Below are 25,489 nucleotides of genomic sequence, written 5' to 3' on the forward strand. Positions count from 1 at the left end.
TCGCCTGAGGGCGTCTGTTCCCCGCCCAGACAGGACGGGGTTAAAGGAGCAGCTGCTTCGGGGGCTCTGGCTCACCCAGGCCGCGGGGAGGGAGCGGTACGGAGGAGGCGGGGCGAGCCTGCGGCGGCCGAGGCCGGCGTGACGTTGCACCAGCTCGAGGCGCGCAGTGCGTTCTCCCGGGGATGTTGTCCCCGGATCCTGGGACCCTGGCAGTGGCGGGCTGCACAGGCTCCCGGGAGGGGAGGTGTGGAGAGTGACCTGTGCTCACACACAGGCTTTTTGGAGGCGGCGGCAGCAGCCCCAGCGTCTCACGCCCGTCTCTGGGGTCCGCGCTGATCGCCGCGGCTCGCGCCCTTCTCTGGAGTTCGTTTAGGCGGCGCTCTGAATCCCCTCTCCTTGCGCGCAGCGAAACAAAGAGGGAAGAAAAAGTCTCTTGCCTCTTCGGCAGCTGCAGACCTTTTCCCGGTCTCCCTCCCGGCTAGCTGTGGTGCGCCAACCCCTTCAGGCTGTGTTCACGCCGCCAGCCCCAGTCCTCTCCCTGCGATCCGACCGAAGCCCGAGCCTCAGCTCCCAGCCCCGCCCGCCCCGGCGGGTGAGCAGACAAGCCTCTCGGGCTGGTGAGCGCCGCTCGGCGCCGAGCCTCTGTGCGGGAGTCTCTCCGATTTTCCCTCTGCGCCCCTGTTGCTGTGGGATCCGCGCTGATAGCCGCGGCTCGCGCCCTTCTCTGGAGTTCGTTTAGGCGGCGCTCTGAATCCCCTCTCCTTGCCCGCCGCGACACAAAGAGGCAAGAAAAAGTCTCTTGCCTCTTCGGCAGCTGCAGACTTTTTCCCGGACTCCCTCCCGGGTAGCTGTGGTGCGCCAACCCCTTCAGGCTGTGTTCACGCCGCCAGCCCCAGTCCTCTCCCTGCGATCCGACCGAAGCCCGAGCCTCAGCTCCCAGCCCCGCCCGCCCCGGCGGGTGAGCAGAGAAGCCTCTCGGGCTGGTGAGTGCTGCTCGGCGCCGAGCCTCTGTGCGGGAACCTCTCCGCTTTGCCCTCCGCACCTCTGTGGCTGCGCTCTCCTCCGTGGCTCCGAAGCTTCCCCCCTCCGCCACCCGCAGTCTCTGCCCGCGAAGGGGCTTCCTAGTGCGTGGAAACCTTTCCTACTTCACGGCTCCCTCCCACTGGTGCAGGTGCCGTCCCTATTCTTTTGTCTCTGTTATTTCTTTTTTCTTTTGCCCTACCCAAGTACGGGGGGAGTTTCTTGCCTTTTTGGAGGTCGGACGTTTTCTGCCAGCGTTCAGTGGGTGTTCTGTAGGAGCAGTTCCACGTGTAGATGTATTTCTACTGTATCTGTGGGAAGGAATGTCTATCCTCTTCTTTTAAAGCATTCCCCACACTCCTGAGATCTTTCTGATTCTTGGTATGGTGTTTGATTTTTGATTGAAACTTGGATATTTTTGTATAATGTTTTGAGACTTGGTTTGAAACATGGCTATATTTGTATGATGTTCTAAGTCTTGGATCTCATTTAAACTCCATATTTTATGTGACTTTCTCTGACAATGCACTGGCAGAGGATGAGGGGGTGTCATCTTGTTATTTCCAGGTGGAACTAGAAATCCATGTTCCCTACTAGGCCTTCAGTTGACAATTAAGTGAGAACTTTTATTATTTCTGGGTGAGGGGGTGGAAGTTCCAACTGCCCACACGGTCTCTACCAGACACTCTGGTAGGGATGGTGTCATTACTGCAGGGTGATGGTGAAAGTTCTGACTGTCCACTAGGCCTCCTCTGAGAAGGCAGCGTGCTTTGTTACTAGGGATGGAACATGGTCTCCACTGATGCCATGGTTCATCTCATTACTGGCTGACAGGGTTACAATTCGTGGCTCTCTAGTTGGCCTTTGCTGGCACCACCCTGGCAGAGGTGTTGGGTACCTGATTTCTGCCTCAAGAGAGTGGAAATCTAGACTCCCCACTTAGCCTTTGCTGACATGTTTGGGGATGGAATCACAGTTTTTCCTGTGGTGCTTGGCTGGAATAGAGTGGTTGTTCTCTAAAAGTTTTTGCCTTTCTGGGCTTCTCCTTTTTTGGTACTTTAGCTGGAGTGAGCAGGCTTCTGAGGGGAATTGTTTTGTCTGCATCCATTGATATTTCCAGGTTGCTGGCTTCTCCAGCTCCAAGACTGGCATATATGAGGCAAAAAGAAAACCCCCTTCACTCACCATTCTGTTGTTACTCGGGCCCTGAGTGCCCTTGTATTTTTTAAAATTTTCTCCATCTTTCAGACTCTTCTTATTGTTTGTTTTATAATATACTGTTTAGTTGTACTTACTGGGAGGAATAGGAAAAGTATGTCTATTCCATCTTTCTGGAGACAGAGGTCATGTACATGATTTTTGAGCTTTATTTTCAATGGGCCTTGTGTGATTCTTCTTCTCTGTGCAGGTACCTGGAACTGGAAAGCAGCGGCCATCGGAATGAAGTCAGACTGCACTACCACTCCGGCAGCCACCATCCTCACACAGAAGTGTTTCCTTACATTTTGGCTGATGATAAGTGGCACAAGCTCTCCTTAGCCATCAGTGCCTCCCACTTGATTTTACACGTCGACTGCAATAAGTAAGTGAAATGTTCTCAGTTCAGGTAATGGAAGATTCTAAGAAACGATGGTTAATGCACATTACTTACCTGATGCTTCTTTGCAGAATATATGAAAGAGTCGTGGAAAAGCCTTCCACAGACTTGCCTGTGGGCACATCATTTTGGCTGGGACAGAGAAATAATGCACACGGATATTTTAAGGTATCTTCTGACTAAACTCTGAGTGTAAAGTGTAAATATAAATGCTTTTTAATGAATTCGGAAAAGTACGTTTTGCTTTTTGTGGTGTAAAGCAAAATAATTTGATGTGTATAGTTTTTTTCTATTTGTGTCTATTTCTGTTTTAGTTTTTTTTTTACACTGGTGTTTAATTTAGCCGGTCAGCACTATTTTCTCTTTTTTTCCTGAATGAGTTTGAACTTTAGACATAACAGAGACAATCACAAGGCTCAATCAGGGCAGTTAACATCTTCTTGGAATCAGGCACTCAAAGTGATAAAAATCTAAACTGTTAATATACAAATAAACTCTCTATCTTTGAAATATAACCTTTGATGATACTTTTATAGGGGTGTTAATAATAGAGGATTAAAACTTTTCAATATTCATTATTCATGGTCTCTTTGTACTTCTGAAAGTGAGAAAGGAATACATATATATGCACAAATCCATCAAAGCTAGAAAGCAGTTATAATTTATATCGTTTTCTTATTGTCTATTTAGAGACACACTCCATGGAACTGCATCACAGGATCTAAAAGACATACCATTTAACTTTCAGTATTTTAAGGTTGAGGAAATAAAGTCCAGAAAATTGCTTGACTACAAGCCCATAGTGTAATCATTTTCCCCCCAATGACTCTGACACCGCCTGTCATACAGAAGAGGATCGACAGATGGTTGTTAAATGAAAGAATGATAGGTGATGTGTCTAACACATGGATTTCTAGCTAGAGTACGTACCTGTAACTTTAAAATTGTGTTCAAAGAAAGGTTTGTATTCCCGGAAAGGTATTTTTAAAACTTACTTAAACTGCCACCTGGAAACCAAGTGCTTTGAATATGTTATTTCATCAAATCCTAGTCTTGCTAGCCTTGGTGCAGGGCCTTTTTTATTTTTTTAAAATCTCTTTTACATATGCATAAACCTGTTCAGAGAGGTTAAACAACTTATCCAAAGCCAGTCATGGGGAATTGATCCCATGCTTGTGAGTCCTGAAAAATCAGTGCTCTTTTCCCACATAAGGGATAGCAAGTTTGTGCTATAGGTGCCAAGTCTCTCCTCTGTTTAATCATGGCACTCTTCCCCATGGAGCCCAGATGTGGTGTCAGAAACCTTCTCACACGTCTGTTATGTGTACTATTCTAGGGGCCATAATTTTTACTGTAGACTGTAAATGGTGCTCACTAGATTTGGGCAGTGCACAACCTATAGAACTCTACATGGTAGCTTTGCTTTCATGTTGCTGCTACCAAGTGATAGGATTTTGTTGTATACAAGTTGCTTCCCTGATCCAAGCCCCAAGCAAACAGCAGATCCAGCAATTGCCACATAATATACTTAAATATTTATCATTTACACTGACACTGTTTTTGTACCATGCTATTAATCAGATTAAATATGTAGAAGATATATAGGCCAGGATTTGACTAGTAAATCTTTGTAGGTACATTCAAAATTGTCTTAATAATATGTTGGTATGTCACCTCTGTCATTAAATGTTCTATTTCCATTTTTCAAAGGGATAAAGTGAAATATTACTTAAAGAAAATATATAAAGATGTTGAAGGAAGAGAGAGGGGTTGTGAATGAAAGGGACAGCTGGAGTGTGTCTGATGAGGTCGTTTCTGAGCTACCATTTGGCCATTGCTTTAAGAGCCTTGTAAGCTGGAAGCTAATTATATCTTAATGACAAAGGATGCATGTAAACTTCACATGTAAACATATGATGTGACCTTCTGTATAAAATGGGTCATTTCCAGTTGGCATTTTAAAAAATTTTAGGCTAAACTTTCTGTACTCCTAAGGACTCATCACTAAGTCTTGCTGTAGCTGTTTAATAAATCTCTTGTCCTTTTTAAATTGAGAAATTCACTTTAAAATATCCAACCGAGAAACAAGAAATGCTCAAATAAACATTGCTCTTATGACTTAGCTTTTCTCTTGTTTTCTTTTTGATGATTGCAGTTAACTTAAAACTGGTATCAGTTTCACTGTTGTTGAAACCCAAAGTGATTTTCAGGTTGATTTTTAAAGGTCATTTTCAAGCCTTTCTTCAGTGGCTAACTAAAAATAACTTCCCCAAACACATACTATTGCCTCTTAATTATATCTTGACATTTAATCTTAAGGCTTTGAAAATATTATCAATAAGAAAGTACGTAGGTAATCATCTATTTTGCCTGCCTGATGTTTTTCTTTCCCTTTGGTTTGAAGTCAAAGCAATGTATTCAAAAAGATTTTATTCAGGGATTTTGGTGAGTCTATCCTGTAATGTTTCCCTTCATGAACTTGACTGTTGAACATAATTTGGGTAGATGAAAGTAATACGTCTTTTTCAAAATTTTTTCTCACACAGGGTATAATGCAAGATGTGCAATTACTTGTCATGCCCCAAGGATTTATTGCTCAGTGCCCAGATCTTAATCGCAGTAAGTCCATTAGTTCTCGCACCGTGTAATGAAAAGTATGCTTCTTGCTTAGTTTTGTCCAAAATGTCAGTTTGAAATTGGAGTTCTCATATATTAGTTGTCAGCATAGACTTAACCAGATTGAACTCCTTATAAATATAACTTGACCAATGTGGTGTTTGTAATTCTAGCCTGTCCAACTTGCAATGACTTTCATGGACTCGTGCAGAAAATCATGGAGCTGCAGGACATTTTAGCCAAAACATCAGCCAAGGTAAAAGCTCCTTAGAAATAGAGTCTGGGGGAGCTCAAAAATCCTTGAGGTTCCTTACAATTCCTTTTATAACCACAGTTGTTCACCTTTGAGACTTTTCTTATACCCTACTGTGTACCAGGACTGAACCGAAATCCCTGCTCAAGAAAGGGGCTTATAAATATTCAAACCCTTGCCATCTGTATAACAAATGATTCAGTAAATCAAGAATGAGGCAGATTACTCCCTTGCTTATTACGACAGTAGGATTTATTGTTTAATTTAGTTTTTATTATTATTTAGTTTTTCTTTGCAAGGAAGGAGCCCAGAGGACATTGTAAAGAATATGAGCACTAAAATTATGTCAAGGAAATGGTCCCACAAAATCTTTCTACCACTGTGTTACAGTTGTAGGAATATTGGCTGTCTTAAGCCTGTATCAAGTTTACCTATAGTTTCACCAGGCTGTTGTCATGTTGCATAGCAGTTACTTATGACCTGAAAGTTGTGTTGTATATCAGTGATTTGTTTCTGACCCAATATATAGTCTAAAATTTATGTTTGCACTCGAGCAAACATAGTCATGAAATTAAACATTTTTAAAAATGGAAAATGCTTCTCTGCATTGTGGATGATGCTATTTTGACTTAGCCTTCTTTTGCATCATATAAATCCTGCTTTTTTCCCCCCAAAGGCAGGGGGCAAGTTTACTACAAAAAGAAGAGGGGAAAAAAATCCTTTCTTTTAAATTAAAGGCTTAAGTCATTTGCAGCAACATGGGTGGACCTAGAGATTATCATACTAATTAAGTAAGTCAGAAAGAGAAAGACAAATACCATGCAATATCATTTATATGTAGAATCTGAAATATGACAGAAATGAACTTACCTATGAAACAGAAAAAGACTCACACACATAGAGAACAGACTTGTTGTTGCCAAGGGGGAGGTGGGTGAGGGAGGGATGGATTGGGAGTTTGGGATTAGCAGATGCAAACTATTATATATAGAGTGGATAAACAATAAGGGCCTACTGTATAGCACAGGAAACTATACTCAATATCCTGTAATAGATCACAATAGAAAAGAATAAAATGAAAAAAATAAAGGTTTATGTATATTTATAATAAATAGTTGATGGGCACAGCCATCATTACAGCTATTCACCTGAAAAACAGTCAGATGCCTGTTGGAGTATTTTGCCTTTCTGCATTGCTGGAATGGTGAACAATATGAACCCCTTCCTTTGTGCCACAGCTGTCTCGAGCCGAACAGCGAATGAATAGATTGGACCAGTGCTATTGTGAAAGGACTTGCACCATGAAGGGAACCACCTACCGAGAATTCGAGTCGTGGACAGACGGCTGTAAGAACTGCACATGCCTGGTATGGCTTTTGCTGGAGTTCAGACTAAGGGAACTCAGATGTCCCCACTCTTTACAAATTTATTAGAACCATGTCATCATGAAAATTTCAAAACCCATTTCCTCAAGACACAACACTAAAGTGCCAGTAAACCCGGTCAAATCTAAAGAACTGTGTGTTGCATTATTAAAGACACTTTCTGTCCTATAAAGATGATTAGGGTTTAAGAATGCTATAAAGTTTTAAGTTTATTGGTCCACACATGAAGTTAACAATTTAAATTGGGTCAGTAAAGGGATTCCCAAAGGATTCTATCCTGTTATCCTTAACTTTTCCAGGGATTTTCCCCTCATGTTTTATTAATGCATTTTGATAAAACTAAATTAAGCGCAACAGGAAATACTGTGTCCAGATTGGGCTGTACAAACAAATAATGGAGTTTAAATAATCTTTAAAAGTTTACTAATACAGTGGAATACAAATTATAGAGTATAAATAAGTTTGAGTTCTTTAATTGCTCACTAATTAAGTAGAATATTTAGTGCATTATTATTTCACACATGTAAGTTCATTTTCAAAGAAAAGTTCAAAACGAGTTTAGTTTTGAACTTTTAAATTCCACGTGAATTATCTGTTAAAACTGGTTGACTGGAAAGAAGTCAAGAGGTCTAAAAAATTTTTTCCCAAGTTCATCCAGTTTATTCAAAAGTGGAACATCATGATGTAAGAAGGTCAAAGTTAGCTGTGAAATAACCGTACATGTGTGTACGTGTGTGCCTGCTTTGTATGATTTCTATTCAGGAACATATATTCCTATTAAAGTCATAGCATTTTACAAATACAGTAAAACCTTCCCAACTTGTTAAATGGGTGCCAAAGATCAAATTGAGTAAAATACAAGATGTGGTATGGTGAACTCAATAAAGCGACTAGAAAAGCAGCTAACCTACCTGGGAGTTCTGGGTGACCTTTGGGAATCAAATTCCTTGAGGTCCCCTTTGCAGTGTGGCACCTCTTGTGATGATTGTCAGCATCAATTCATGGTGGTGGCCTGTCCAAGCTTAAATATCCTTGGGAAGATTTCTGCATCCTGAGACTGGATCTCCAGCGCGGCAGCAGCTCTTCCAAAAATCTCCTCGTTTGTTGATGCTCATTTTGTGAGTCATCTGGGGAGACACGAGTGCCCCAGGCTGACCCTCAGCCTGCTGTTTCCCTGTCAGCAGGTGCCCTTCCCTCCACACCTGTCCTCATCCACTTCACAAGAGGAAGTGAGAACTCTAGCTCAGTTGCTGGACAGAAGACGGAACCAATCACCGTCTGTGTTATGACCCGACTTGTATTACTGTGGGTTTTACTGTATTGTTATGGGTTTTGCTGTATAATAACCAAAGAGAATAGTGGTATTTATGGCATTTTACATGAAGAGTTTGAAATTTAAGAAATATATTAAACAATACTTGAAAGCTACCAAGCTGCAACTTGGAAGTTTTTTAAAATACTGTTTTCTTCTCAGAATGGAACCATCCAGTGTGAAACTCTGATTTGCCCAAATCCTGACTGCCCCCTCAAGTCGGCTCCTGCATACGTGGATGGCAAGTGCTGTAAGGAATGCAAATGTGAGCATAACTTTTATGATGAATACTTTTTTGGCAGAAATAAAGCTTTGTATTAATAAATATTCACCCATCATTGATTTAATCTGGGTAAGCTAAATAGCTTTTAGAAATGATGGAAATACCTTCTCTATTTTGGTTGAGCAGTTCTTTTCCACTTAAAAGTGCTATACTTGTATCTTAGCAAGAAAGTTTTTCTTGGAGGAATCTATTCTGTATAGTGACAGTAGTAGCAAAGATATGTAAGAAACTTAGTGGAAGGCGTTTCTCTCATTAACACTGCCTGATACAAATACCTCTCAACTAGGTTGAGAATAGTCCACACTCAGTCAAGATAAACAAGAAAATCCAAGATACAAGTGACCTTCAACAGCAGAAGATACAAAACTCTATTAGTCCAAACCACAGAAGTGCTCATTGTTATAGGATTGTCCAGTGTGGACAGGGCAGGGCCATGATCTTAATTCATAAAAAGAGGCTCATGCCACTGAATGAGGAAGCCATCTGCCTTTTAGCAGCTGTTGTATGCAGTTCACTTCTGATGTCTGGAAATGCTCGTTGAATCGATAGCTATCCTCAGATGGGTTCCAAATCATTTATTTAATAACATAAATCATCTCATCTCTATTACTTACACTTTAAAAGATTGCCTTAAGTACATGTTAAAAGTAGCATTTAAAATTTAGCTATTATTATTATTTTTTTTACCATGCAATAGTAACATATATGAAAACTGGGTTGTTACAAAGTTTGCAGACTATATAGGGCTGTGTAAGTGCAGTATAAGCATACACACACATGCACGCGCACGCCCACAAGACAGAAAGGGGGGAGGGCAAGGGAGAGGAAACACAAGTAACAGCTGCTCTTTCTAGGGATTTGATGCTCACTGGTCTCCTTTACCACTGCCGTACCTTCCTCTTGCCTGCACAGTGTGCAAGGTGCTCCTTCTGGTGAGAGTGACAAGTTCTCAGAGAAAAATCAGGAAGTCGCTTTGTAGTCCATTGATGTAATTCCCTCAGGAGCTCATGTATATTTAACTTTGTTAGACTTTACCTTGAAGCCAATCCATTTCATGAGAGTGTATTAGCCTAGTCAAGTAGATTTGGCTGAACCAGGAAAGGTTGAATGCAGTCGTTCTCACACATGTCACCAGCTAATTTCCTTGGTGAGGGGTAATCTGAGTTCTTCCTTGAACTTGTATTAATAATGAAAAGCTCGTGACGATATTCTGTAGTTTTCTTCGTAGATGCTTGGAGGTAGGAGGAAGAAGGGCCCTCTCTAGGACTTTATAGTCATAACACAACAGTAGCAGGAATCATACTTTTGGCTTTTATTTCTTTCATCCTTTCCACTGATACTTCTACATTGTTACCTGTGAATATTTACATTCACATTTACATTAAGTGATGTTGATTTTATTAGAGACAGGCTGATTGAAATAATGGACCATCATGATAGATGGATTAGTCGGAAGTTGTGAATTTCAGTTCTGCTTTCACCATTTGTCTCTGTTACCAACAGTAAGCTGCCTATTAAATCAGACTGTGCTTGAAATCTTCCCAGAAAGCATGTAGTTAGACTTAATGAAATGGTAAAATATTTTGAAATTCATTAATGCAAAGTGCTTCTGGCAGACTTTGGTGTTAATGATTGGAAATCAACTGTATCTCATACATAAAATAGTGAAAGCTGCAAGTAAGTGATCACTGAGGGGGCCATAGCATCACTGGAGAAGTATTAAAATAATTCATTTGAGTCTTTCATTTCATGCGGTTAAAAAATAATAAGGATTAAGTGACTTTGTCTTTCTGGTCATATTCAGTGATATGAGTGCCGTGGAATATAGAGGATTTGTGTCCTATAGTTGGTTGTATTTCGAGTATTTGAACCTCTGGTTCTGATGAATTCAACATTTTACGAGGGCTAGCATGATATTTTCAGTAAACACCCATAGATTTTTTTTCCTACGAGAAATAAGTATTTAGTTCATATGGTAAATATTATTAGATATTATTTGGGAATGTGTCTCATGCACAAAACTTTTTATGCAGAAAAGAAATAACTTTTTATTGAGTATAATTTATATACTATGTAATTTACCCATTAAAAAAGTGTACAATTCAGTATATTTTAGTATATTTGTAAGGTTGTTCAACCATCATCACTACCTAATTCCAGGACATTTTCATTATGCCAGAAAGATACCCCATAAACATTAAGAATCATTCTGCCCTCCCCTCTCCTGCCAACCCCTGGCAACCACTAATCTACCTTCTGTTCCTATGTATTTGCTTATTCTGGGCATTTCATATAAACGCAATATGCAATATCCACATGCAGTCACTAGAAATATTTCAGGAAATGTGCTTCTGAAAAGTTTTGCAAAAAATATTTATAAAGGATAAATAATATTTACAATAAATTTAATAATCATTAGCCGACTTTTTTAGATAGTTCAGATTTTTATATGTGCTGAAAGTGGGAGAAGCTAATAGTTATACAGATCCATGATGTTCTCTGTGTGTGTGTGTGTGTGTGTGTGTGTGTGTGTGTTTCACTGTTACATATGAGGGGAAGGAAACAGTATCGTTTTCCTATGTAAATTTCCCCAGTAGTATCAGTGTTATAATTTATGAGAATTTAATTTCAGTGGAATATAATTTCTATGTGTTTTACTTTTTAAAACACAAACATAAGCCTTCCTCTTTATTATTATTATTATTATTTTTATTGGAGTAAAATTGCTTTACAATGTTGTGTTAGTTTCTGCTATACAATGAAGTGAATCAGCTGTATGTATACCTGTATCCCCTCTCTTGGACCTCCCTCCCACCCCCCCATCCCACGCATCTAGGTCGTCACAGAGCACCGACCTGAGCTCCCTGTGCTATACGGCAGGTTCCCACTAGCTATCTGTTTTACACACGGTAGTGTATTTATGTCAAACCTAATCTCCCAATTCCTCCCACCCTCCCCTTCCCCCTCTGTGTCCACATGTCTGTTCTCTACGTCTGTGTCTCTATTCCTGCCCTGTAAGTAGGTTCATCTGTACCATTTTTCTAGATTCCACATATATACGTTAAAATACGATATTTGTTTTTCTCTTTATGGCTGGCTTCACTCTGTATGACGTACTCTAGGTCCATCCACATCTCTACAAATGACCCAGTTTTATTCCTTTTTATGGCTGAGTAATATTCCATTGTATATATGTACCACATCTTCTTTATCCATTCATCTATCGTTGGACATTTAGGCTGCTTCCATGTCCTGGCTATTGTAAATAGTGCTACAGTGAACTTTGGGGTACATGTGTCCTTTTGAATTATAGTTTTCTCAGGGTATATGCCCAGGAGTGGGCTTGCTGGGTCATATGGTAGTTCTATTTTTAGTTTTTTAAGGAACCTTCACACTGTTCTCCATAGTGGCTGTATCAGTTTACATTCCCATCAACAGTGCAGGAGGGTTCCCTTTTCTCCACACCCTCTCCAGCATAAAAAAATGGGCGGAAGACCTAAATAGACATTTCACCACAGCCTTCCTCTTACACGCTGCACTCATTTGATCTTTGAAAGTCTTTGGCTCCATAGCCTTTTTAATGACATAAAATTAACAAAGTATATTCTTTAGTGAGAACTATTTAAAGAGATTAATCATTTATTGTTTCTAAAGCCCTCGGAACGGAAAACATGTAACCGAACCGCTGAACTGTTACTCTGCCGAGGCTGAAAGGAACAAAGCAAGTGCACGCGGCCAGTCCTTTCTGGTGTTCTTTGTTTACTGCTTTCAGCCTTGCTGCAGCAGAGTTGTTTGTGCAACTCTGAGCAGCCCTATTTTGCAGCCTGCTTTATATTTTCCCTCTGTAACTTCAGCTCTAGCCCTTTATCCAAATATAAACACTGTTGAATAGTAAGAAGGTTGTTGTTCTGGGAAAGAAGTCAGAGAGAACCAAGCCTGTCACTTTTCTTTATTTGACTCGACGTAAGCAAAGCGTTGGGAGGAGGGGCTAAACCTTTTATGCCTCTACCGTTGAGCCCCTGTGGTGGAGTTAAACAGAGGATGAAATCCAAAGGCAGGAATGCACCAGTGCCAAAATCATTAAGGTAATAATAGTCACAACTATAATGAAGTCATATCACTTCCTCAGATTAGAGGACACATACTTTGCTCCTCAGGGGGACTTCACAGTAACTGTATCAGGTAGGCGTCGTCTCCGTCTTCCTCATTAGAGGGATTATGTGACTTGCCCAAGGACACACACTTCGTTCTATGTGCCAGAGAAATTCTATCTGAAAGTGCTGCGCTTCGCCAGCCTACTTCCCTCTTTAAAACCACCTGCTATAATTAATCTCAGTGATCCACTTTCATCGATCGCTAACCAAGCTTACCATACAAACCCCATTTGGGGTTCTGGCTAAGTCTAGGTGAAATTACGAAGTACGCAGGGTACCACTCTGCTTACTTTTCAGCCACCACTGCCATACCCTTTATTCCAGTCCCAGGGCTCTCAACTAGCCCACAGCAAGACGGACTGACGCAAATTCAAGGCAGCTCTAGAAAATGTAAAGTATAAATATTTTGGGTGACGTTAGATCTGAAATAGGATGAAGTCAAACTAATTACAGTACATAAGATCTCAACCCAGTTTAAAAAATTGTCAGAAAATAATCAACTAAAGTTCTAGGAAGTAGAAAGTTACTAAAATCACTGAACTCAGGAGACATTTTTAAAGTATTCAGTGAATTCATTTATTTTCTTTCAGTGGACTGTAGATTCAAGTTTGAGCACAGAGCTCTGCTTCACAGAAAAAGTGATTCATGAAAATAGGGAATCTGAAGCAAATCTGAACTAATGCTGTAATGACTTTTGCAGAAAAGACTATGTTTTAATAAACAACAACAAGGAAGGCAGATTTCCTCTCCATTTCTAGAAAGGCATCAAATACAGGAAATGTGAATGTGACCGTCAGAACTGGTTGGTACTTGCCTAGTAGCCATAGTTATTTTAATTGGTGTTTTCTCAAAGAGGCCAGATTTATATGAATAAATTAAAATCATTATTTTGGCTGAACAAAATCAGGGTTTTAATATGTAATATAGATTACATTTTAATATGTTTTGTGCTGATTAGATATTATATTGTTTTAAACTTAATTTAAAAACCCTCTTAGCTTAGATAAAATGGACTTTTGATATCTTTGCATATTGAGTGGTTAAGCATGTGGGTTATAGAGTTAGATTTTCTGGGTTTGAATTCTGGTTCTACTGCTTATTAGCTTATTAGCTGTGCAACTTCGGTCAAGTTACTTAACCTCTCAGAGTCTCAGTTTCCTCATCCGTGATATTATATGTAAGGGTTGGTGTGAGGACTGAATGAGTAATATATGTAAAGTGCTTAGAACAAAAGTTACCTATTATTACTGTTTTTATTAAAAGAATCATTTTTGTTTTTATTGATGAAAATACATACTAGTGAAACTCATTTGGTCATAGATCTTAAAGATACATAGGACCTAGAGATCTTCAGAATAGCAATTTGCTTTTGAGGAGGTAAAGCTTCAGTATCCCTATTTTACATAGGAATAATGAAGCCTGGGAGGTTAAATTGCTTTTCTAAGATCAAACAGTTAGTTTGTAATGCAAGGTAATTTTTTTTGTTTCAAATTCTGTTCTGATATACAGTACTACTCTTTTTTAAGGCCATTCCACCCTCAATATTTTGGATAGGTCTTGACCAAGGTTTACACGTGGAACCGATTTATCATGCTTTATATATTCTTTTGAATATATATTCTTTATATATTCTTTCTGGCTTCTTTCATTCAAAATCGTGTTTGTGAGATTCATCCATATTTTTGCATGTAGACGTCGTTTATTCATACTTATTGCTGTATACGTTCCATTTGTGTTAATGTATCACAATCCAATCTATTATTGAAGAGTGAGTTAGGTGGTTTCCAGTTTTTGACTCTATAAATAGTCCTTCTATAAATGTTCTTTACATCTTTTTTGGTGTTATGCATGCCTGATGGGTATATACCTTAGAATTGTTTGGCCACAGGGTAAAAACTGTTTTATTCTATAGCAAAACAGTTTTCCAAAGTGCTTATTCCAGTTTGGCCTCCCGCCAGTGGTGTATGAACATTCCAGTCGCTCCACAATCTCACCCACACTTGGCATTTTTGGTCTTTTTAATTTTAGGCATTATGATAAATTATATTGGTACATCATATTGTACTGTAGTTCAAATTTGCATTCCCCTGATGACTAATGAAGATGAGCACTTTTTCATACATTTATGGACCAATTTCCCTAATTTTAAATAATAGAAAATAAGAGTAGATTTTTAAATACAAACATTTCCCCAAAAAGCATTTTTCTTGGTTTTTTAGTTTTGGAGGTTTGATTCTTTTATTTTCATGTTAGCATGCAAATATGGATGACCTAGCCCTGTCACTTAAAATGCATAGCAAAGTAGGGACAGAGATTAAATGACAGTCACTCAAGTAATTTGGGGATTTTTTAAAGAAAGGAATGGCAGTAATGAAACTGACTCAGAGACTTTTAAACCTGTGGATATAGGGAGGAGGAAGAAAAAGCAATGGGATATAGTTCACCAAGAATCTCTTTTCTTAAAAAAAAGAAATGCATAATTTATATAGGCTACATTAAAAAAGAAAATAATCTTGGAGCAACATAACCAATAAACTTAGCTGTCTCTACAGTAATTCTGGAAGCATGGGAAATATGCAGTATGCACTGGAGGTTCTCATGCATGAAAACGATTATAAATTATTTGGCTTTATAGAGACACGAGGGGCTACATGACCAGAATGCTAATGCTGACTCGGGGGGATCTATGCAATAATGAAAAAGGTAGAAATAGCAATCAAAAGGAAGGTGTGTTGTGTTACATATCAAACACAATATTTTGGGGAAGTTTCCTGAATGTCTGTGGTTATTAAGGAATATTATGTCAGCAAACAATTGAATGAGCTGAGCGCTCATGGTGTTGGTGTAAATCAAGTGCATGGACTTGGTTTGGATTGTCTTTTCTCACCAAAATTACCTTAATTTAGTATTCAAAATAATACTGGATAAATCACAGAATTATGACACTTTTCTAATTCTATAGGTAAGTATGAAGAAATGGGTGAGAAAATAGTTCACGTGTGTATTAGTTAAGGTCATTGAACTTGTGATAGGGAGTATTTTCACTAAAGACAAATAGCTACGTTTTATTAAAGAGAGGTTTCATCAAGATAATCCTGTAGGCTTCCTGAACACTATCATTAATTTTGTGCTGATTTTTTTCATAAACTCTTCAAACAGGCATTTGGCATAGTGCTATCTTTTAAACATTATGAAAACTGATAAATGTCAAATCAGAGGAAAAAACACTGAACTGGCAATATATTAATAAGCAAGAATAATTAACAATATAGCCTTTGGATTAATGACTGTATGAGACACTGCATGATACATTTTAATGATCTCTTAGCAAAATAAAAAAATCTATTGTTAATTTGTCAGCTTGTAGCAGAGCTGAGATACCAGGCAAAGGCAGGGCAGAATTACAGGACGATGGCAATGTCACAGTGATTTGCTGCTGTGTCCTGTACTCCACAGTTCTGAGATGTTTGACTCTATCATTCTTTCTTCCTAATCCTACTACAGCATTTTAAAAAATTTATTTTACTCAAGTATAGTTGATTTACAATGTTGTGTTAATTTCTACTGTACAGCAAAGTGATTCAGTTTTATATATATATATATATATAAAACATTCTTTTTCATATTCTTTTCCATTATGGTTTATAACAGGATATTGAATATAGTTCCCTGTGCTATACAGTAGGACCTTGTTGTTTATCCATCTTATATATAATAGTTTGCATCTGCTAATCCCAAACTCCCAAGCCACCCTTCCCACCCACCCTTGGCAACCAGCATTTTTAATGTTTTAACGAAAAATAATGCCTGCATACGTTAAACATTCATCCATCCAAAAAGATATAAAATAAAAAGTAAAAAATCTCCCTTCTCCTCCCTCCCCTGAACTTCTTCTTTTTTTTTTTTTCCACCATGAAATCCCCTGAACTTCTAGTTCTTGTGTATCCTTCCAGGTGATTTTCAATGCGTCCATTCACATATGCGTGTGTAGGCTTTTCATGTACAGTAAATGATGTCATACATCTTCCTGTACTTTTATCTTGGAGATATTTCTGTATCAACAAACTTTTAAAAACAGCTGCATAGTACTCCACTGCATAATTTATCATAATGTTATTTCTTCCCCCTCAAAGGATATTTTTGTTGTTTCTGATTTGTTGTTGTAGTTTTTCTTATGAAAATCAATATTGTGGGATGTCATTCCTGCATAATATTGGTGCACTTTTATATGGCTTTATACAGTAAATTGCTGAGGGTGGAATTGCTGGGTCAGAGACTGTGGCACTTTTAAATATTGTCAGCTTTTGCTCTACAATTATTTTCTTGCTCTAAATTACAAAAAGCTGGGTGTTTTTCCCTTCTAGTGAGGAGCACTTGGTGGCAGCGCTGAGGGAAAACTGAAAACACCACTTTTTTTCTCAGTTTCACGAGGTCTTTAAAAAGAGCACCAGGGGCATTTTTCTTTTTCCCAAGTGACTTTGACAAGGTAATATCAATTCATGGGAGATCCCTCCATGAAAGATAAGTCTATGGAAGCCTGAACTTTCTTGTTTTACCTCAAAGAGTATTGTCTGGTGAGCTCATAGGAAATTATTATTAAAATTAATTGCTGTTCTGCATCTTTGGTAAATTCCATAGATGGCATGAGGATATATTGAATTTATTTTTTTCTGAAATGAAAGTGGCTTTCCAGAAGACATAACAAGGGTACTGCCCTCTGATTTTGATGCATCCTGCTGTGCCTATTTAATCATGTTTTATTTTAAAATAATAGAGAGTCCTCAGCCTCTAGTTCTTTACCGTGAATTGTAATTTCTCTTAATTATTAAGATCCTTGAATAAATGTATTTTGTGGATTTTATTATTTTTCATGCCCCATTACATTTTCTCAAAAGAATATCTCTGCCCATCTAATGACATTGCTTAAATGGCCTCAAACTCTTCAGAAGAAAGCTTTATGCAAATTTGTCTTTAATAATAATTAAATCAAACTGTCTAGCACAGTTCTAGGAGACTAAAAATGGGACACTTTAGGTGATCAGAAGTCTAGTCCTTCTTAGTAGTGTAAGGCTTTGAAACGAGTGAGAGGATTTGAGATTTATACCAAAGCAAAAGAGCGATAATTCATGGGAGACACAATTTGAGAGAAGAAGAAATATTTTTCTTAGACAGAAAATGCAGCTTCTTATTTGCCGTGTTGTTAGGTAATTGTTTTAAAAATGAGCTTATTTTCTTCTCAATAGAGATCAGACAAAATGGCATTTTGAAATTAGGAATAGGGAAAAATAGACATATGCAATTTAAAGCATCTTGCAAGTTGATTTTGGCAATTTTGTGGAAAGTAGTGAGTCAGGAAGACCAACTGCATAGTAAAGGTAAATGGACGTCATAGTGCCCATTGGAGAATAAAACCATGGCTCCCACCGTCCCCAACAGGACGGATGAAATAGCAATTCAGCATCACCAGCCTCGCCTCTGGATGCCTGTGTGTGGCCTGTGCGCTCTGGTACATATTTACACACTGTGTAAAATTAGTATAGATTAAAAATTAGATGAAGAAAACATAATGATATAGGAGTTCAGTGTGAGGATGGATCAGAAAAGAATTCTCTTTTTCAGTTTAGAGATGCTTGTGATAGAGTACAATTCAGGCACATTTCTTTTTATACAAAAGCTGGCCTCCAGTTCAGAACTATTTAACTATAAAAAATACATATGAAATCACATGAAATTGCTTTAAAAGTCATTACTGGAGTTGGTGGTGGTTAAGAATGGAGCTGCAGGGGCTTCCCTGGTGGCGCAGTGGTTGAGAATCTGCCTGCCAATGCAGGAGACATGGGTCCGAGCCCTGGTCTGGGAAGATCCCACGTGCCGCGGAGCAACTGGGCCCGTGAGCCACAACTGCTGAGCCTGCGCATCTGGAGCCTGTGCTCCACAACAAGAGAGGCCGCGATAGTGAGAGGCCCACGCACGGCGATGAAGAGTGGCCCCCACTTGCCACAACTAGAGAAAGCCCTCGCACAGAAACGAAGACCCAACACAGCCATAAATAAAATAAATAAATAAAATTAAAAAAAAAAAAAAAAAGAAAGAATGGAGCTGCATCCAACTCAGGAATGTTAAACTTGTAAAATATCTCTTCTTTGGAATGGCTGGTATACTCCCATGTCCTACTACTAGAATATTCTATCCACATTACATACTAGAACCTTTGCCTAGATATTGCTTCTAAATCACAACAGCTGCTATTTACACCCTTTTCACCCCAGTTGCTGGAATGTTGCCTCTATTGGGGAACTGGCTATATGATCTCTGGACTTTGGGCCACACCGGGTTTTTAGGATTTGATGTCCAGATCTTGGTCTTATTGTTTGTTTTACACTTTAATTACATTGTTGGTATAAAAACATTTCTGAGCTGGCTGACTTCAGAGTGGCCCTCGCTTATAAATATTAATTCAGATTGTAAAGGCATGTCTCACAAACACTTGTGCAACAAACTCAGAAACTTAGGAGCGAATTTTAAGTCTCCAGAGCGTAATAGATCATATACAGATATAATATTTATGATTTTAACCGTTGGCAAGTGATCCCAATGATCCGTGATACATATATTCGTAAGTTTCCTGAGACCTGAATTTTCATTGAACAAGCTGTGAGGCCTGTACGCAGGAGCACATCGCTTAGCTCAATGCTTCTCAGATTTTAATGGGAATATGAATCACCTGGGGATCTTGTTAAAATGAAAATTATGATTCCGTGGTTCTGGGGTGGGGCCTGAAAGTTTGCATTTCTAACCAGCTCCTGGGTGATGCTGTTTTGTGGAACACACTGGACACACTTTGATTAGCAAAGAGTTAGCTATTCAACCGATTCAAGTTTTTATTCAATCTATTCCTCATAGTTTATTGTAGAATCATTTATAAGAAGACATGAAGAGGAACTTTTTTTCCCCTGAGTTGTTATTGTTAGATTTGGGAAGCTAATTCTTTATTACGTTTGGAGGAAGAGAATAAAAGAGCAGTGGGTAACACATTCTTCTCACACTATTTTGTGGGGAAGTATCCTGTCCTTAAACCAATAAAAATTTGCACTTTTCTGAGCACAAATGAGTTTATCTCACAGCAAGCAGTGTTAAGAATTTCTCATTTGTGTTGATGCCTATGGTTTACCCCCAGCGTTTCTCAGGCCCTGAATCTCAGAAAGGTCACTTTTGTTAGTCGGGAAAGAGGGAGGGGGTGGGCTTGTATAGAACAAGATTAACATTGTACTTGTTCACTGGTTTATTTCATCTATTAATGTCCCTTCAGACCAGGATTTCTAAATGCTGTAGGACTTGGAGCTGGGGGAGACAATCAGCTGAATGTGAAATGCAATTGGATGAACTCTCCTGGCTGAGTTTGCCATAGGCCTAGGAATGAGCTTAGGAGCTGGAGAGCTTGGAATAATACTGGAAATAGTAGTAGGGGGATGATTGTCCTATGCATATGGAAATTGAGGGAAATAAAGGTGAAATCATGTATCTTGCCACTGTGTCTCTTTCCTATAATTTTCATTAATTTGAAAAATAGTTATTAAGCACCTCCTGTGAATTAGTCTCTGCTACACACTGGGGATACAGTGGTGAACAAAATAAGATTTTTCTCTGCCCTCATGAGCCTAATAATCAAGTCAGGGAGACAGGCATTGATCATATTATAATCAAGTATGCAGTGGAATGTTGCAGCAGTAAGATGTTGATAAAGCACCTGTAGTAAGTGAAATTCATGTAGCGTGGAGATCAGAGAAGGCATCCTTTAGAAAATGATGTTGAGTTGAGATCTGATAAATAAATAGCATTACACTAGTAAAAAGAAGAAGGAAGAAATGTTCAGGCTGAGAGAATTTAATATACAAAGGCTTTGTGTAGGGAGGTAGGATGTTGTGAAAGGAAGCTGATGTGGTTGATGTGCAGAGAGTCAAGGGCACAATGTGAGATGCAGCTGGAGAGATAAGAAGGGGTCAGATTAAGGAGTTTTATTTTCATCCTAAGGGCAATGGGATGCAAGTTGCACATTTTAAGCAAGGCAGGTCTTTTTTTTTTTTGCAGTTATCCAGAGAAAAGATGATGGTAGCTTCATTAAGTAGAAGCGATATATATTTAAGGTAGAGCCAACAGGATTTTCTGATGGCTTGATATGGGTATGAGTTAAAAGAGAAGAGTCAGGATGACTCCAAAGTTTTTGGATTGAAGAAGTAGAAGGATGGAGTTGCTACTAAGATGAGAAAATGGATAATTGAGCTGGATTTGGGAGGGTGGCTAAGATAAGAGTTCAGTTTAGATATGTTCTGTTTGACAGGTGTATTAGCCACTTAAATGGAAATGTAGGCAAGTAGTTATATATTTGAGTCTGGAGTCTGGGACAGAGGTCAAAAGTAGAGCTAAGGATCTGAATTGTGGAATTTTTTCCCGCGTTCCTTGGAAATTTGTATTTATTTTTTGATTTAATTTTTTATCTACATTGTCCACTTTAAAATTTAATTCCTTGTATTTTTGCTTTTTGATTCATAAGAGCTCTTTTTATACTAAAACTCATCTGTTATGTATGTTGCAAATATATTTTCATAATGTTACTCCTTCTATTTAGTATTTTCCAACATAAAGAAGATTCAAAATTTTATGTAATGGAGTCTTTGAGTCCTGCTAAAAAAGACCTTTTCCTCTTTTTATTCATAAAAATATTACCTTCTAATTTCTGAATGGCCCCTTCCTTTTCATTTTAAGTTTAAACAATCTGGGATTTAGTTTGCATACCTGAGATAATAATTCTAGCTAACTTTTTTTTTTTGCCAAACAAGTTACCAATAATTCCAGTGTCATTTGTTGACTAGCTCTTTCGTTCACCGATTAACATGCCACTTTATCTTATTTAAATATTTACGTATTTACATGTATTTAGGTTTGTTTCTAGGATTTCTCTTCTTTTTTTTTTTTTTTAAAGATTCTACTGTAAGATTTTTATTTTATTCTATTTGATCAGTCTGTAAGATGGTGTTTAGGAAATACAGTTCAACCACAAGACTTCTTTTTAAAATTTTTTTTTTGGCTGCTTTGGTCTTAGGTGGGGCACCTGTTATCTTCATTGCAGTGCATGGGCTCTTCGTTGTAGCACGTGGACTTCTCTCTAGTTGTGGTGTGAGGGTTTTCTCTCTCTAGTTGTGGCACACAGGCTCCAGAGTGCGTGGGCTCTGTAGTTTGCGGCACATTGACTCTCTAGTAGAGGCGCACGGGCTCAGAAGTTGCAGTGTGTGGGTTTAGTTGCCCCAGCATGTGAGATCTTAGTTCCCCGATAAGGGATTGAACCCGTGTCCCCTGCATTGGAATATGGATTCTTTACGACTGGACCACCAGGAAGTCCCAGATTTCTCTTATTTTCTATTAATCTATTTGTCTCCTATAGTACTGATTCTACAGTATTTGAATTATTTTAGCCTTTTAGTATGAGTTATTATCTGGAAAAACCATCATTTTTCTTTCTAAAAACTTCCTTGGGTTATTTTCTCTCATTTATGCTTCCAGATGACTTTTACATATCATGAGAATTATCTGTTCCTAAACGGTTTTCAAAGCTCAGTCATATGTGTGTCTGATTCTGGTACCTTTTTTTGTGATAATTCTTTGATGGATAACACAGAAAATGTTTCTGTGGTTATTTTTGTTTGTTATTTTGTATGTATTACTGAAAGCAGTTTCATGGTTTAAGATTTGCAGTATATCAGGGTGGAGTAATTCTGGGTGTTGACAAGTTCAAGGGTATGGCTATGGAAATAGGATGCTTAAGTGGTGAAGGAATGAAATTCGCTGTATACCAGGAGGCAAGGAAACTTAGATTCTAGGTGTTGAATAAAATTTCCAAAGACCTTTCGAAGTTTCCCAAGACAAAGTGGAAAGGAAGATTGTTTTTTAGGTTCCAGTGACTCGGTCATAGATAGATGATATTAATAAGGAGAGGTAGTAGTGGGGAAGGGATGGAAATCAAAGGAGGATGGATTCTTCCATAAGGATGAAAGAGTGGTGTTTTGGAAGTGACACTTCCCTCCTATCACAGACATAAATGTGGTATGGGAAAATGAAAAATCTAAACAGCATGGTTTCAGAGAAGGAGACATTATCCTCACTGAAAATCTAAGTTTCAATCAAAGGAGGGAAGTGAAGGGAGCATTCTGTAAGGTGTTAGATTGTGGAGGATATATATGGACAATGGTTGTGATGGAGGGTTGGAAGCCCTGTGGATCAGTTGGCTTTTGCTTTGTAGCAAAACATCCCCAAACTCAGTAGCCTAAAACAGTAGTTTGGCAGTTTGGAAATTTGGATTGAGCACCTGGGAATTTTTTTTTCAGTCTTGATTTGGTTGGTCTAGTCTTGGCAGGACTTGCGCATGCATCTTTAGTTAGCTGGTGGGTTAACTTGGTTGTTTTTGGACAGCCTCACATTTTGTGGCTGGGATAACGGGAGTCTCTTTCCATGTCTTCTTTCAGACTAGCAGGTTAGTCCAGGCTTGTTTATCTGACAGCTACAGATTTCTAAGAATGTCCAAGCTTGCAAAGTTTCTTGAGACCTAGGCTAGGAACTCAGTCAAACATTGTTACTTCCACCATGTTCTTTTGGCCAAGTCAAGTCACAAGGCCAGTGCGATGATGGAGGACCTGTAAAGTCACTTTGAAAGGGGCATAGAAACAGGGAATAGAAAGCGGTAGCCATTTCCACGATCTTCAGTACCTTGGGAGGATGATTCAGGGGGAAGGAAATCCAGAGAGATATGAGGATGAAAGCAGGAGAGATGTATCTGGTTGCTGCTTTCAGACTGTGGAGTTGTGGTCAAGAATGACGGGATATGAAGTATGGTGGGCTTCACTGACCTCAAGAACTCGATTCTTACCCTGGGGCTAACTTTCAACACTGGCACAGCCTGAATTCTCAGTGGTAACAGGAACTTGGTGAATCTAGTTGTCAACCACCATGGCTGAGGCCATTCCTGATTGAAGTAACAGATGGTATGTTAGAGGCATGAAGTTTTACTTTTTGGGTAGTGATTCAAATAGAAGAGAAGAGAAATGTAGTATGGTGCTTTTAAAGAATACTGTCCCAGAAAGGCAAGGATCAGAAGTAGGTAACTCCCAGAAGTTCAGTTTCAAGGTAGAAATAACAGTGGGTGAGACAAATAAGGAGTGAGGCTTCTGAAGAAATTCTAAGGCAGGTTTATATACAATGAATTGTTGTTCTGTTTCACACATGGCAGGGTTTATTTGTCATTTATCGCTGTATCTCCATCACTTGACACGGTATCTAATGCACAGTAGATCCTCAATAAATGTTTTTGCATCATTTATTGAATGAGGTATTCCATATTTTGGCCCCTTTTCTGAGAATTTTTTATTGTACTCTAGCTCTTCTATACATATTAACAGTAGGTTTAGATTATTATATTTGTGCATCTTCTGCAAAAAGAATAATTGATTGTACTTTTCTTCACTGGGTCAAGTTTATTCTTTCTATATTTTGAAGCGGGGCTTTAAAAAAGCAGAGTAACCAGGGGTTATGTGTGGCAGCAATTGACAAAGCTAATAGCATTTAGAAAAACATTCATCCTGAAAAGAATAGAAGGATGGGACTTCCCTGGCGGTCCAGTTGTTAAGAGTCCACACTCCCAATGCGGGGGGTCCGGGTTCGATCCCTGGTCAAGGAACTAGATCCCACGTGCCACAAATAAGAGCCCGCGCACTGCAATGAAAATCCCGTGTGCCTCAACTAAGATCCCGTGTGCTGCAACTAAGACCCGGTGCAGCCAAATAAATAAATATTAAAAGAAAAGAATAGAAGGAATTGTCTTTTCTAAATTCTTTACTTTGTCATGAATGTTGCAGACTTTCATTCAGGGCAAGTTAAAACCATTTCCTGATTTTGAATGCTTTGAGGATAAGAAAAAATTCCCCAATAATTCAGTGATCACAGATAACATATCAGAAAACTAAAAACATTTATCTGGGATAGTCTCTTTAGATTATGCTAAAAACAGTGATGAGTTTGCATATATGCAGTATTAATGTTGGGTCAACATATCTCCTGTATCAAAAGAGACCTTTCCCATACATAAAAGAAAATACGTTATACCAGATAAACAAAGCTTGATGTTCATTTTGTTTCCAGGTTTCACTATTGTAAAAATATTGCCATAATTATTATATCAGGTTGAATCTAAAAGAACAGGAATTTATAGGTCAAACATTGAACAAAATTTGTAGAATTTTGACACAGGTTGTTGAATTGTTCTCAAAGGTTTTATTAATTTATACTTCAGTAATATATGACTGCCTGTTTCTATATGCCACTCCAGCACAAGATATTGTTATCATTATATTAGAAAGAAAATATTTTCTAATTTGATGTATAGTATATGGTACTTCGTCCAGTGTGACTCGAGTATAGTGAATGGTGTGACAGTGTAAGTTGAGTATTTTGTGGTGAAGGTGGAGAAAGATGCAATGGCAGATGATACAGGGTCTTTCAGGTGATATGAAAGATCTTGATATTTATTTAGTCTTCTGAAAAAATCTACTTTATTTAGGTACAATTTACATGTAATGAAATGTACACATTTTAAGTATAAATTTTAATGAGTTTTGACAAATTTATACATCCATTTAAATCTGCTACCATCCATATATGATTCATTTCATCTAAGTCATCAAATTTGCAGATACAGAATTATTCATTCTAGTCCTTTGAAAGATCTTGATATTTAACTCTAAAGCACTAGGAAGCATTTGAAGGGTTTAAAATAGTAAAGTGTGATAAAGTATTACATTTTAGATAGATTACTCTGCAGCAGT

The 25,489-nt window shown here is 38.5% G+C and overlaps 1 protein-coding gene across 1 annotated transcript in view; it reads left to right on the forward strand.

The window, feature by feature from the left end:
• NELL2 (neural EGFL like 2) overlaps positions 1–25,489 on the forward strand; it is a 381,815-nt gene that overhangs the window by 94,924 nt on the left and 261,402 nt on the right. Inside the window, exons 4-9 of the mRNA XM_007179220.3 lie at positions 2,429–2,602; positions 2,689–2,785; positions 5,164–5,236; positions 5,407–5,489; positions 6,725–6,853; positions 8,346–8,448. Of these exons, the coding sequence (XP_007179282.2) occupies positions 2,429–2,602; positions 2,689–2,785; positions 5,164–5,236; positions 5,407–5,489; positions 6,725–6,853; positions 8,346–8,448 (659 nt within the window). The remainder of the gene's footprint in view (positions 1–2,428; positions 2,603–2,688; positions 2,786–5,163; positions 5,237–5,406; positions 5,490–6,724; positions 6,854–8,345; positions 8,449–25,489) is intronic.

The sequence above is a fragment of the Balaenoptera acutorostrata genome, chromosome 11, assembly GCF_949987535.1.
Source record: "Balaenoptera acutorostrata chromosome 11, mBalAcu1.1, whole genome shotgun sequence".
Classification (NCBI taxonomy): Eukaryota; Metazoa; Chordata; class Mammalia; order Artiodactyla; family Balaenopteridae; genus Balaenoptera; species Balaenoptera acutorostrata.